This window comes from Hippichthys cyanospilos, chromosome 3, assembly GCF_059441005.1.
Source record: "Hippichthys cyanospilos isolate Australia breed blue-spotted pipefish chromosome 3, RoL_Hcya_1.0, whole genome shotgun sequence".
In the NCBI taxonomy this organism is placed as follows: Eukaryota; Metazoa; Chordata; class Actinopteri; order Syngnathiformes; family Syngnathidae; genus Hippichthys; species Hippichthys cyanospilos.
The window spans coordinates 24109924-24125375 of record NC_142371.1 but is presented as its reverse complement, the minus strand read 5'-3'; the positions used below and the strand labels follow the sequence as shown (position 1 = coordinate 24125375).

General features: G+C 39.7%; 1 protein-coding gene across 1 annotated transcript; it reads right to left on the bottom strand.

The window, feature by feature from the left end:
• Nucleotides 1–1717: 1717 nt before the first annotated feature.
• Nucleotides 1718–14374, bottom strand: mios (missing oocyte, meiosis regulator, homolog (Drosophila)). Its single transcript, XM_088410408.1, has 12 exons — nucleotides 14339–14374; nucleotides 11963–13341; nucleotides 11318–11807; nucleotides 10507–10605; nucleotides 9528–9782; nucleotides 7154–7323; nucleotides 5498–5563; nucleotides 5239–5397; nucleotides 4938–5090; nucleotides 3846–4050; nucleotides 3633–3762; nucleotides 1718–2341 (listed from the first exon to the last, which is right to left on the bottom strand). Exons 2-12 carry the CDS (start codon nucleotides 12779–12781, stop codon nucleotides 2251–2253), a joined length of 2637 nt encoding a protein of 878 aa, XP_088266534.1. The 5' UTR covers nucleotides 12782–13341; nucleotides 14339–14374; the 3' UTR covers nucleotides 1718–2250.
• Nucleotides 14375–15452: the final 1078 nt, after the last annotated feature.

Here is a 15452-nt window from a genome sequence, read left to right as displayed (position 1 = left end):
CTAAACTGATTAAAAGAAAAGAAAAAGAAAAAAAGGGAAAAAGCAAAAGGCCACTGTGACATTCAAATTGCTGTTCTTCAGAAATGAAAACCCCACGATCACCATGTCCATGACTAAAATGATTTATCCAGTTCTGGCTTGTTTCGGGTTGGTTTCAGAGAAAGAAAAAAATGAGAGAGAGGGGGGGGGGGGGGGGGGGGGGGGGGAATATAGCTACAATGCCAGAGCAGACGGCGCCCGTCCTCGGATTGATGATGCATAGTTTCAAGGGGCAATGCGGGCACCGGAGGGAGTGTGAAAGAAAGAGAGGGTGTAGGATTGTGTTTTTCATTCAATGGGCAGCTGAGCTTCTGTATTAAGAGGCGGGAGGGAAGTAAGAGGGGGGGGCAATCTTCTTGTCCGAGTGCCGAGCAGCTGCTGTTTTCCGAGGAGATTCTTTTCATGGAGCGCAAGACTGGAGTGGGTCGCTCAATGCGACCCCCCCCAGGCCCATAACCCTCCCCTGAAAATGTAAAAAATGCCAAAATCAAGTAATAAAAGTGAGCTTCACCTGGGGTACCACCCTTCAGTGCCAAAAATGCTCACATTTAGGAAGATACTTTCAGGAAAAAAAGTTGTATAATTAAGCAGATTTTCAAGGTATAGCTGCGGCCTACTATGTATCTTAAATGAATGTACAATGAGTATATAACTTGCATTTTAGAACACGCGTGAATGAAAATGTAACATTGAAGCAGCACTGAGGCAAAGAAAAACGTTCTTCTGAACAGCTAGTTTTTAAATCAAAACATTTCCATAACTTAACAGAGGTTTTATCATCTAATATTGTATTTTAATGGTCAATTTCAAACAAGCATATCACAATGGGTTTCAACTGTTCCGTGGTAAAAAATAACCTTTTCAAGGGGAAGTCAAGTATAAAATGTTCTTTACAAAAATATGTTCTATGCGCCCTCCACTCATCTAAACACAGCATTCTGATTAATATTGTGTTTGTAGAATATGAGCAGCAAAATCTACTTAATTTATTCAACTCACGCGGCAATTTTGCAACTTGCTGTCGACTGAAAATGACATCACGGTTGCTCAGGTAACCACCAATCACTGCACACTTGCTTTCTGCATCCATTGCTCCTTGCTAAGTGCCCCTAATTTGAATACTTTGATTAGTAAGAATACTATTATAAATATTCTATTATAAAAGGTTTATCTCCGAGTTGCATTAGGTGTCAGAACCATCAACAATTAAATGGAATGTAAAGCCCATCGGGAGAAAAATTACTGTTCACAATACTGAGATATATTTACTAATATATTTTGAATTATCAATGCCATTATAGTCGTGGTGGAGTTATTTTTTGAGAGGCTATTATTACTCCATACGGACATCAAGATACATCAGGGTACATGAAGGCACAATAAGTGAGATTTTAACAAGGTTTTTGCAGGTATCAGCAAAGAAAATTTCTTGCGTTTCATTCCTATGACAAGAAAAATCTATGTTTATTTTCAAATTAAGAACAAATGATTTGGAACATGAAGGAACTTAATTGTTAAACATTGTGTGCCCTAATTCTGATAAGTTATATATGGATGCCCATTTGACATTAGTGTTGAAATTTTCCAGCAGATTAGACAGAAGTAAAACAAATGACGTTAAACAACCTGTCTGTTTTGCCTTCTGGCATTATCTTTTAGAATACGCTTAGAGATACCATTACACATGTAGATCCAAAGTTTAATAAATCAGATACATTTGGCACACCCTGTTTTAGCTCCCCTCCCCATTCAAAAATGTTTGACATGATTCCAGGGCATTTGGCTAAAACAAAACAAACAAACAAAAAACAGAGGGGGCACATGATTAAAACAAGGTTGAAACCCACTAGCATAGAACATATTAATGTAAATAAATATTTGTTATTTGACTTCATTTTTAGACTAAAAATGATTTTTTTTAGAGCCTAATATAGACTTCTTGAACAAAATGTGTTTTATGGCACAAAATAACATCTGCATAACTTAGCCTTTCGTGATCAAATATGGTCAAATCTGAATTCCGAGCTGCGAGAACGATCAAGTTTGGCACCACAAGTCACATTTTTGAAACTAGCATATGTATGAGGTCCTTTACTGAAGTCTGGTGAAGCCTACTTGTTGACTGCCCTGAGAGGTTGACAAGCCACGCAATATCTCTACGTTTTCCCTTCTTGATTGTAGACGTGCAGGTCCGGCAAGGCCAGTCGCGTTTCAGCTGCTGTCCGAGGGCTCCAAGTTACCCGTAGTGTCCAGCTGCATGCATTTACACGTGCAAGCTGACACCGGGCACTCTGTGTGGTCCCTGAAGCAGGTGAAATGTTTTAATAGCAAAACAGAACACCGTGTTCTTTTTGGGTACAAAATCTTGCATTTTTAAAACGAATAATGCAATAGATAAGGAATAATTTTGACATAGCATTTGTGTTTATGGATCACTTATGCTACTCAATGACTTCAAAAGCTCTGTCCTTCCTCTGTGGTGATCCTTATCATCTTGGTGGCAATGATTACTAGTTTAGGATTGACTTAGGAGAAATTGAGCAATGTTTTTAGCCACACTTGTAGAAAGTTAAAGCAGGTTGTTAGCTAACTTGTTCTAGCAGCTAGCAATATGGCTAAGCTTGGCTTGACCTCAGACTAATGACATCTAGTTGGCATGTGCCTAGTAGAGCGGTTAAAAATTAATCAAATGTGAAATTAATTGAAAAAAAAATGGAATAAAAAAAGTCATTGCTTAATTTTGTTGGGTTTTCTTTCTTTTAGTGTCCTAACTTGACAAGTGAACTTGATTTCAGAACAACACTGTATTGTTTACATCGGGAGCTGCAAACTCTCTGGCAATACAAGAAGTATATTGTTGTCGCTACCACGCTTCTGGGAGGAACTTCAAAATAAAAGCATGCCAAGGCCGTTTGTGTCATAAATTACTTGTCATGGTGCAGTTTATTTTGAAGCATTGGCTTGCCTTTTATAACATTTGGCTGTTTTACTGTAATGCTGTGGTTTGACTAGCAGCACATTCTCTCATTGCCCTTCCGGCCCAACAAGCTTAAAAAAAAAAATCTCGTCCCATCCCTACTAATTACTGCCCAGGATATGTGTCTATCCTGTCTGGGTAATTTTACTCTTCCCTGCCTCTGCAAAAGGAGAAGCGATAATGAGTATTGCAATCCCTCTGCAAGCTGAATGAGTCAGACTCTCACAGATTTGAGTGACACAGCCCCAATGTGCATTTTCATTCCTATGGTGTTTACTAAAAATTGAGACTACAACTGAAAAATAAGAGCTAATAATTTATTATATTGGAGCTGTGGTGCATTGACCACTCATCAATGGTTATTAGGTTATCATAGGTCATTAGGTCAAAATACACTTTAAAGCAAAATGAAATCGTATAAGATTATTCAACTAATTGACAAAATAATCGAGACAATAATCGATTCTAAAAATACTCAACAGTGACAGCCCTAGTGTCCAGGTCAGCAAAGCTTTTGGGACAGTTTCTCTGGTTCAATTATGCTATGTCGAATTAAAAAATGTTTTATTCAATCATAAACGAAGTATACCTCTGAACATTTATCGTCTTGATTTACCTGAACCAGCTGAGCATGTGTCCAGCATGGCCACCGTGGCGACAGTTGTGACACCAGGTGAACCAGTTGTTGAATTGAGCCAGTTTGTTCTCTTTTGTCAGGTCGACCTTGTCATCGGACTTCCCCGTTCCTGCCAAAGAAACGCAAACAGTCACCAAAGAGTCAATAATGACGACATGGTCGCGACCGCTGAAATTTGCCCGCGGCGGTCACCGGCGCAGCTGGACACGGGCGTGCCCATGTTCATGAGGCACAGGGCACAGCGCGGCAACGGCTTGCGGCATCCCGGGCAGCTGGTGACTTTGGACTTGGTGGGCGAGCCGCTGACGCCATACTGGCTGAAGCCGCGACCCTGGTGGGGCATGGCGGAGCAGCTGTACGAGATGGACTTGCCGCAGAAGTTGCAGCTGACAAACACCTGCAGAGGGACACACAAGTGGTCTTGATAAGGCGAAAGGTGGAAATGGAGCGACGTGCCTGCCAGCTGGTGGGGCTTTTGCACCAAGGACAGATAAGGAAAAGATAATCCGGCAATAATCCAAACCGCCGCACAACTGTGATTGCCATAAGGCGATGTTATGACGGGCTTACAAGGTAAATTCCCATAAAAGCCATTTTAGTCGTAGCTTAATCGTCTGGTGTAAATCGTGTATTGTGAAAAATAAAAGAGAATGGGTGGTTTTATAAAGCGTCATTACTTTACGAACTGCGCTATGTTGGTGTTATATGTGCACCGTCAAGGGCTGTGACCTTGTGAGTCAGATTGTAAGGTTCTCCTGCGAATGATCTTATTTGGATTTGTGTTCAACAAATGGACCCCCCCCCCAATAAATGGGGCTGATATTATCGCAATGAAGTAGTAGAGTAGTACTACTACAAAATAATGTAATGTTTCTCCAAGAAACTTGAAGAATTGTCATTACATAATTCTGATGGAAAAATACATTTTTGTGAAAATGTGGTAAAATATGTAGAAGTTGTTTTATGAGTGTTTTTGTGGGAATAAAATGCATGATTATTAATCAAGGGATTAAAAAAAAAGCACAACAAACCTTGATAAAAATTTATGTTTGAAGAAGAAAAATGTAAAATAATTTTAATTTTTCAGGAAACGGTCACAAAACAGTAGTAGTTTCTGCAAAATAATGTAGTAATAATGTGGTTTGTCATTTTTTTATAAGTTATAAAACAATTTTCCAGAATAAAGCTATATTTTTGATTTTTTTTTTTTTAAATATTATCTGAAGAAACAACAGTCTGAATATGACTTGAACTAAGAGGATTAAGAAAAAATGAAGGGTGTACCTGGGCCAGAGGTTTGGAGGTGGGATCCAATTTTCCTCGATGGATGTCAAACTCAGCCCGTTTGTGCCAGAACCTCCACGCGTCCAGCAGATTGCGGTAGTTCTCAATCCAGCACTGGACTCTGGGGTCCTTCAGCACCTCACCTGGAGAACCCTGTCAGGGAGAGAAAAATGTTATACGGCTCAAAAGATCTGACAAAAAATCATGTAAGCCAACAGTCAGAATTTGCATAAAATTCTCAAAAAACAATGAAAACACGGTGTATGATCTGTGATGAAGCGGGAGCGCAAATAAGTGGGACCTTGAGCATGCAGAAGCTGGCTGTCTGGACGTCTCCAGTCCGGTCCACATAGCTCTCCATCAGGTCCACGCCATCCTTGGTCAGGCCCGTGAGCAGGATGCCCTCCAGGTTGCCGGCCTCCTTCATCTCATTGGTCAGCTTGTCCACATAGCGAGGAAGCTACCAAGAGCCCCCCACAAAAAGCCCCAAAAACATTAAAAAAAAATCAAATTACATCTTGATGTAACATAATGTGAGTATTAGCTTTGCTGAATGCTACCTGAACGTCATTGAGAAACATTGAGGCAAAGGCCACTCGGTCACGCACGGCCACGCTGCTTTCGTACTGAAAGTGAAAACGTCAGATCATCAGTTTTGGTTCCTGCCTGTCAGAAACGTGACAACAATCTACCAAACTCTTCATTTTGGGTTTTGCCGATAAGACAGAAGAAACCAACAGCAACAAGAAAGGAGAATTCATGGAATTGCGAGAATTTTTGGCAAGTACTGGCAGTGACCTACAATCAGAAATGCAGCCTGCTTCTGGAACATACTGGATATTTTGTCAAGAACATTGTGATTTTGTCAGGAACATTTGTGTATGAGCCAAAAAAAAAAAAACATACGCCACCATAAAGGCTCACCACAACCCTAATATTATGATGTTTTATGTTTTTCAATACGTTTGAGTGACTAAATACTGACAGCTTTTTTTTCAGTTATGACCTTTTTTTATTTTAATAAGATGTCTTGGTTGTAATATGCTAAAAATATGTCATTGAGAACATTTGTTGCACAGAAAAGTTCAAACCAAAACCTTGAACAATATTGCACAAACACATAACATGTTGTTATTATAAATATATACTTAAATTATATTATATACTTTTAATTATAAGTACGTATAAACGGAGAGGGCGCCCTGCTTGTCTGGCATGAGAATTAAGGTATTAAATAATTTCTGCCTTTCAGACCTCTTGCATGTCTGTCTACGTGTACATAATATAATATTTTTTGTAATGTATCATGGCTACATTTAAAATCGCTTAGCTAGCGGTTTAGCATAGCTAAGCAGTATTTTTCCCTGTTAAGTAATTATAGCACTGGCTGTGTCCTGTATCCAAAAGCAATCTCCTGTATTATTCATATACAGGATACCGGCTGCAGAGTAAAACGCAAGGGTAAAAAAACAAAAGATTTCAGCCACATTAAATTACTGATGAGATTTCTGGTGAGTTTTAGCTGTTTATCAGTTGCTACAGTACAAGAATATACCTTTTTCTTTACATGGCTTGGCTATTGAGTTTGGTGGAAAGGAAAAATTAGTCCAATCATAACATTAAAAGAACAGCAGGAATTTCTGAAAACAATTGGCTGTTTATCAGAAGCGATAACGTACTCATTTATTTGTGGATTTCAGACTGCCTGTCTGCGTATTATATTTTCTCCAGTGTTTCATGACTGCATTTAAAATAGCTTGTAGCTCTGGGCTACAGAATTATACAGTGGTAAGAATACAGAAGTTGTTATCTACATGAAATAGCTGATATTAAGTATTGGCTGTTATTACCAGCTAATGTACAACAATCTCTCTTATTTTTTGGATTGGATTTGGTGGCATGAGAAAAGAGGCATCCGTTTCACAGCTCTTTTGTTCAGCTCCTCTTATTTAAACTTTACCAAAAACCTCGATAAAATTGTAGGCCCAATAGTAAACAAATGCTCTTTGGCAGTTTAATCTTGTTTGAACCGGTCAAAACAGCTAAATGAATTCAACAGCAGCTGGCACAGAAACATTCCATTTGTTGCGGACCTTAATTAAAATTTGATTCGCTTATTGACGTAGCAGGAAAAAAAAAAACGGAGAAATTACACAAAAACATGACTTTCCTACAAACTTCAAATGAAATGAAAAGTTATTATTGAATTTGTATACCAGCACGCCGTCGTAGGCTCCCGGCTCGCTGGTGAGGAAGGCGAACATGACACAGAGGTAGGGGTTGTTGAGCTGCAGCCTCAGCGAGCTGCACATTTCGCGCCATAGCGAGGCCTTCTCATCTGTGTAGCCCGACAGCGCCATGGCCACCACATTCAGGTTGAGGTCGCCTGGGACAAAAGAAGGAAATTGCAATCAAGAAAATGCCTCCAAACCGGTTGAAATTTGGAACTATTGTTTTATAGAGGGGCATAAACAAGCTTCTCAATTTCAGCAACCACAATATCTCAAGGACAAGTTCATCCTTGAAGGAGCCTAAAATGGCTGCTTCAAATCAAAAGGGGCAAACTTCATGCTTCTTTTCAGGCATGGCTTTTTTTTTCATCCAATGATTCCATAAGTGGCTGCTTCAAACTCTTTTTAGGCATGTTTTTTTCAGAGGTTTTTGTTGCTCTGTCCATGAATATTTTTTGGGTTGTTACCCAGAAAAATGATCACTACAATTGCTGCTTCAACTTTTTTTCAGGCATAGCCTTCATATATCCAAGTGGACTCAACTCTAGTGGGTGCTACATCCTGACATGTTTGTTTTTGAAGGATCCTGCCAAATGTCTACTAAAATGGCTACTTTCTGTGTTTTGTTTTGCTTTTTCATAAGTTATTTATGATTGACATTCCGACCAAATTTCATGCTGCTGAGTGAAGTGGGATTTAGGGGCCGAATTATTATTTTTTCTATTCCACCCATTTGACAACTTTGTCTTTGAAGGATCCACAGAGATGATCATGAAAATTACTGCTTTGTGTGTGTTTAAGGCATTGATTTTTGAAATGTTTTTGTGGATCTTCTCAGAATAGACGAATCCGACATGCCTACCAAATTTCATATTGATGAGTAGACCGTTTTTTGGAGGCTGGATTATTATTATTACTGTTGTTCCTCTTTGAATGATCCCTGGAAAAGGCCAAAATTACCCTAAAATACCAATATCAAAACAATACAGCATACTTCCTGTCCTCTCAGTCATGGATTCCTCAGACCTTTTGTGGGTGTTTTTCACAGTGTCAAATGAAACCAGTTGAGGGGGGCTACATTTAAAAATAAAAAAAAAAGTTCTGCTTTTATATAGCGTTGCAACAGAGATAACACTTTGACATCCTGTATGTTCTCCAGCTATGTAAGAATGATGCTTTTAAGACAGACTGTTAACATGTCTTATCTAATGAAGTGGGCCACTAGTAACTTTCAGGAAACTCGCATTAGCGCACGCAGCAGAAAAACATCTGACCTTCATGAGCGGAATGTTTGTGAGTCAAGAGCAGCAATAGCAAGCGCACAGTTTCCATTAAAGCTCAGCATGCAGCCGAAAGGAGTGCTGTTGTGTTGCAAACGTTTGACACATTCCTCAGGCGCTTCATTTCATTGGATTTTCAACATTTTTGGGTTATTTATGGCAGACAATCCCAATCCGGCATTGACAACAACATGGATGGGAGGGGGGTCTAAAACCACTTGCCCAATTTCCTTTTGAAACAGCAGGATATTGCAATACAATTGCTTCACGCCAGACGCCGGTTTCAAATGCCGCCGCAAAGAAAGACAACACAAGATAAAGTTTCCAAAGCAGCAGTACACACAAATTGCAAGAGGTTAGTGGAAACATTTAATCAATTCTTTGCCAGATCGATCACCTACGGTGCAATCTCTCTAAAATCACAACAGCCACATGTTAAGAGTCTCATTTAAGGTCACATAGTCAGAGGTCAGATCTAATGATAAAGTACTAATAAAACTGTCTAATAAAAAGAAAGTATGGTGTTATTCAAAGAAGCTTATTTTTTTGTGGTAAACACTTAACGAGTTATATACAATAGAACAAGGCCCGTCTATTTTTTATTTCTCTCCAACTCTGTTACCTTGCTCCCTATTTTCCTTGCATCCTTGTTTTGTTTCCTTGCTTCGTTCCTTCCACATTGTTTTCCATATTTTAAAATCAAAGCCACAAAATACGTATTTTAAAGGGTTTAATCCATTTTCAACAGTAAAAAGATGCTATTTTGTCTATAATTATTTGATGACTAAATTATTATTCATGCAAAAGTGACGCTATTTTGCGCTGTTGACCGAAGATGACATCACGTCTGCTCAAGGCTCAGGTAACGGCCAATCACAGCTCATCTTATGAAAGTCAAACAAAACCACAGAGCCCTTTAAAAAAAAAAAAAAATCTGCATTGTTTTGTTTACTTATCTTATTCTAGTGCTTTTTACAATAAACAATGCTTGCAGAGAAATGACACTTCCGGTCTTACGATTACCTGAATTTTCTACTGTAAGATTACAGGTGCGTAAAAGGAATACATAACTTGCTCACCTTTCTCAGCCATGGCTCCCCTGTTGAGGATCTGTATAGCTCTTCGGATGTCTAGGTTGAAGAGGGCCACAGCCGCGGCTCGCTCCCACTCGCGCTCCTGCTCCAGCGAGCGCAGGAAGGGCTCCACGTCCACATCGGACGCCCGGCCCATCCAGCCGCACAGGCGGAGGGCCAGGCTGCGCTCCTCGCTGTGGAAACGCGTCGCCTCCGTCTGACGTTCCGAGCCGCTCCAGCGCTTGCGGCTCTCCGTGGTGCCTGGAGATGACAAGAGACCCATCATGAATATCTACAGGGAACACCGTTTATTATGGGCCATACATTCAAGATGTATAAAGTGAAAACCACAGCGTAGAACACGTATGTTAGAATAAAGATTTCAGGTGCACATTTGGAGTTAAATGCAAGTTAGCACTCTCTAGTGGTGAAAGGTCCACACAACAGCTTACAGAATACAGTATTACTTCCACAGTGATTCATTTAGCTGTAAGGAAAAAATACTTAACATCAATAGTGTTCCATTTATCGTGACTTTTTTTTAGGATGAAAGAGAAGCTTTGATAAAATTGGGGGAATAAAACTGACGCTAGCTTAGAGGCAACAATATATATTTTTGAGACATTCAAAATTACTCTATCATTGATTTTTCAAATTTGAAATACCATACCCTCCAAATTTTTATTAAAAATGTTGCAACCATTAGTTAGATACAAAAAAGCCAAACAAGCATTCAAATGAAGTAACGTTAGACCCGCCCCAAGAATAAGTCTGGCTCGACCACTATTAAAAAAAACTCATGTCATTTGTTTTACATAACTTGACTTCCCACAGAAGCTTTTTAGACCTTTAAATTTATTTAAAAAAAAAAACATCTTGTAAAATATTGATTTTACTGCAAAACAGATACATAAATAAACAATACAAATGTATATTTAGACGCCAGAATATCAACCAAACCTGATAATTTTATCAATTGTCTTACCAGAGCTGGCCTTGACGATATTCTTGATACCAGAGTAGACCACAGCCTGCTTGTTCCCTTGTAGTTTCAGCTCGACATCTTCAGCACATTGCTTCATATGTGAGATTTACATAAAGGAATCGTCAACTCTTATTGCAGAGTTTGAGTCTACCACTATAACAAATTCATACTGAACCACAGTGAGCCAGTTTGCAAATGTGTATAATAGGAAGAGAATGATCGAAAATTTTCCTGGATGTTTATGAGACAAAGTTTAGCAAAATCATGTTGAATATCTCTGACGAGGAAAATGTCTTGGTTCTCGACAAAAATCAAATACGATAACTGAAACGGGAGAATATTAAAATTGTTATGATGTAGTATCTTTTTTGTTGTTAAACAATGACAGTATATTTATATTTGTGTTTTATTATGACAAATCAACCAAGTAAACTATAAGAACATATGTGACAAATTATGTGAAATTTTATGTTACAATTTTTTTTGTATTTTAACATTTATAATACATCAATGTACAAAGTATCATGAGACGTGTGAGTGAAATATTTTTTAGTTTTACTAGACAAATAATAAGCTAGAAATGATAGAGTTCTGTAAGAAATTGAATGATCAGTTTGTCAGTTTCTACTATTTTAAGATCATTTTTAAGATCAAAGTTTTCTTCTATTATTATTTTTTCGATATAAAAACTAACAATAATTTAAATTGTATTACACAAATGGAAAATACTAAACATTTCTAAAGCTTATAAATATAACTATACCATAACGATACTAACATGTCACAATACTAAAAAACACAAAAAGGATATAGAAGAGGTCAAACCACAGCGACTTGAGTTGGGAATCGTTGCCACCAGCCAGCAGGTGGTTCCTCCACACCTGGACGGTGTCGTGCCCGTACCTGGATTGGGCCCTCTGCCTCATCTTGGTGGCGATGTCCTGCTCCAGGACACCCTGCGCGCCCTCCGGCCCGTCCTCGGCACACTCGTACAGGTGGCGCCCGCATGCCCACATGAGCGAGGTAGTGGAGCTCCAGGCCAGCGAGATGCGTTCGAAGACGGTGAAGTCGGTCATAGCGCGGTTGGCGGCCGACACCACCACCATGCGGTTCTGCCGGGACGGGTGCCAGGCGAAGGTGCCGATCAGGCTGTCGCAGGGCTGAACGCTGCGCTCGATGATGGTGGGCTCCGTCTCGTCTCCGATGGGCGTGGGCGTGTGCTGCATGTCGTACAGACGGATGATGTTGCTGTCGCGGGTCAACGTAGCCAGAAGGCCAGTTCGGGTCGGGCACCACGCCACCTGACCAGGTTTACCAAAACACACATATGAACGCACCAAGTATTAACCAGGCCGTTAATTGAAGTTTTCCCAGAGTAGTACGACCATACGCTCTTTTTTGGTTAATGTTCTTTTCCCCAATCGTCAATCAGTATGTCACAAAATTGGGGTCCTACCTTGGTTAGAGGCTTGGGCTGCTCGGTTAGAGTGAGCACGGGCTTCTCGAACTTCCTCAGGTCCCAGATGGCCACTTGGCCCTCGAAAAAGGAGGCCACGCGGTCAGGAAAATGGGGGTCTACCGTGACCCCCTGGATGGCTTTGGTGTTAACGAAGGTCTTCTGGCTGGTGTTCCTCAGGTCAAAGACGACCAGGTTGCGATGCATTCCGGCCAAGAGGAGCTTGGGGTCCCGGAGGAGCCAGCAGAGGGACAAACAAGCATCATTCTGGCCCAGGTCATACAGCGGCTTCGTTACTACTGAGCTTGGGTCTACGTCGGAGGAGGACAAGCGGATCTTTTCAGCGGAGACGCTGGCCTCTGGGGAGAACTTGCTACTGATGTCCCAGATGAGCACAGAGAAGTCGGCCCGGTGTTTATCCAAGCCGGCCGCAAGCAGGTTGCTATCCACCGGGTTCCATGCTAGAGTGTTGCACTGGCGGGCATGCTTGGGTACAAACTCCTTGCCTACTAGCTCCTTACACGCCGAGTTGGGACTCTGACCCAGACTGGTCAGAACCACCCTGCCGTTAGCCTGGCCTACAGCAAGCAGGCACTCAGGCTCCTGCTTGGGGTACCAGGCCACGCACTTCATGTAGGGCGTATCCGAGTTGATGGCTAGCAAGGTGGCGGCCGTCTCTCCCGAGAGGGGCACCGTGCCCGCCTTGAGCTCTGCGCCCCCCGCCGGGCCGATGCGGTAGAGCCCCAGCTCTGAGTCGCAGATTACGTAGCGGTCCGGGTGGTGGGGAGACCACAGGATGTCTGGCTTGGAGCCGCTCATGATTATGGGGGGGGGGGGCCTAGATGATTTTCAAACGGTGTGCTTCACCATAAGATCCCACCCAGTGAAATTACAATATTTATATATTGGCTTTCTGAAATCCGAAGGGTGTGTAAAGTGTCTTTTTGCTAACATAATCTACCATTAGCATCTACCTTTTATTTAGTTAATTTTAAACATTCTGACCTAAAAGAAGTAAGTAGTGTGACTTTTATATTAGTAGTTAGCTAACAGTAAGCAGTTTGCGACCTAAATTAAGTAACTAGTGTGTCTGTTGTATACTTGTAGTGAGCCAACAATAGGCAGTTTGGTTGAAAGAGTTGCATAGAAAATGTGCTAGTATGCTTTAACATTAATATTTGCGCAGGCTAAAGATATCTTTATCTCGTGGACAGCATATAACTCAATAACATCATCAGCCCATAGACATCATAGTGATTGCAGTCAGTCAACCTGTTCTCCAGTTTGGTCATGTGACAATCCACATATGGCCCATTCTTCTCTCTTAAAAAAAAAAAAGAGACTCCGGGCTGTTTATTGCCACTCCCTATAGAGGTTTACTGTCAAACAAAACATACAACAGAGAATAAATTACTTATTTTGTAGTTAACACAACAATATACAATTGTGCTCTTAAGTTTACGTACTTTAAAGACTTCTTTTCACCTGTGAAGCCCTTTGAGACTTCGGTGATTCAGGGCTACACTAATCAAATTTGATTGATTTATTGATAAGCGTTTTTAGAAAATGGATCGCTGGATGGTATAGAGTTGTGTTTATAAATTTACTGACACATTGGATAAAACTCATTCCAGGAAAAAAAATATACATAATTTTGTTCACTTTTCCCAAACTATTAATGATACTAAATGGTAGTAATATATAAATAAAAATTACATATAATTTAGAAGTGATGAGTGTCGAATCAAATCCATTCTATACAAATCGCAGTCCATTATATAACATGGAATTAAACAGAATTAATATTTTTAAAATGTCATTGCATTTGGCCACGATGGAACCAAAAGCTACAATTTGACGTAAACTATAAATTACTAAGAAATAACGTAAATTAAAGAAATAACGTTAAAAATGTCAAACTCGGGAGAAGATTTTTGGGTTGTTTGATAACATTTGCATTAACACAGCTAAATGGTCTTGACGTTTAACCAAATACGACCATTGATAACTAACTAATCCTGTTCATAGCGGTCAAAACGCTCAAAGAATGTGACACGTAGGTGCACAAAAGACTTTAATTCAGTTTACACACCAACCCAGGCGCTTCCAAAAAACAATGACTCAACCCCCATACATAACTTTTGTGGCGAATTTGTCAATGCAAAAGTATACGTATGAGGTTTAAGTTTTGTATACAAAACAAAACTCACAAGCTAATGCTAACGCAAGTGAAGCAAGGGTTTAGAACACGTTTTAAATTTAGCTAGCAGTGCACTAGCTTATAATCACTATGCTATATGCAGAACATCGTTCCAGTTATGTTATAATTGAGTTGTATAAATATCAACATACACGTGCAAGGCGGCCAAAACTTACTTCGTGTTGTAGTACGCTTTGTTGTTAGTAACATAAAAACAGGTCCGTCTGGGACATACTCGTCAGTCCTTTGGGTCCCAAATAGAATGGGTTCCACCAGATAATGTCCTTTACAAATAACTCATAAAAAATTCAATAATAAAAAAATAATAATAACGTACTATTAGAAAATCTGAAAAAAGTTAACATATTTATTGTTGCGCAATATAAAAAAGGGTCTTCTGGAATTCAGCCTTTAGAGGTCGCTGTTGTCCAGAAATGTTGTTTGCAGACCCCCAGCTATTAAGACAACACCGTTACAATAAAAAAAAAAAAAATACCGAATTACTGATTATAATACTGATATATACTGATATATACTGGAATACTGATTATTCGTCAGCGACACGCAATTGCACGTGATATTCTACACAAAAATAGATTTTGTATTATTATTGGACACAAATTTGGCCTAATTTTAAATTAAATTGGAAAATTGGTGCTGTTAAATCTATTTTTCATTTTATCATAGACTGCTAAAGTAAAGTGGCTCCTGTCACTACAGCATTTAGAAACAGTAATAAAAGTCCACAGTAATAGTGTTCATATATTCCTTTCCTCTAGGCTTGATTACCGTAATTTATTTTATCATGGCACCATGAAGTGTTTCCAGTTGATCCAAAACGCTGTGCTCCCCTTGTAATTACAGATCAAAGGAGGAAGTACATAACTTTATAATAGCTTTTCAATATACTGATGATACATGATAATAAAATACCTGAATCATAAAAGTTTATTTTTATTATTATCAGTTATTAACAGTCAACAAATGACACTACTTTTCAGCACTATAAGCAGATCTTGCTTGAAATAAGCTTATTATCTGTACAAACAGCAGCTTGTCTGTTTTCCACATCAGGGGGCGAGAGTGGAAATCTTATTGGCTTGTTTGCTTTTTTTGTTCATGTACAGTAGAACATCGAATGTGCAACAGCTGAAAACACAGGAGGAGGGAGAGAAAAACACTTCAGCTAGTGGAAAATGTGCTACTTTGGAGTATCGGGGTCCATCTTTTTTTTATGATGGAACTAAACGGTAAATCAGAGATGACCCCGCCCTCCCTGACACGCACATG

Bases quoted from the DNA above. Each gene is read 5' to 3' on its own strand.
- mios (XM_088410408.1), bottom strand. From the start codon at position 12,781: ATGAGCGGCTCCAAGCCAGACATCCTGTGGTCTCCCCACCACCCGGAC. The intron at 5,398-5,497 runs GTAGCATTCAGC...GGCTCTTGGTAG, and splicing joins TGTTTCTCAATGACGTTCAG to CTTCCTCGCTATGTGGACAA. The intron at 3,763-3,845 runs GTGACCGCCGCG...TTTCTTTGGCAG, and splicing joins GCCCGTGTCCAGCTGCGCCG to GAACGGGGAAGTCCGATGAC.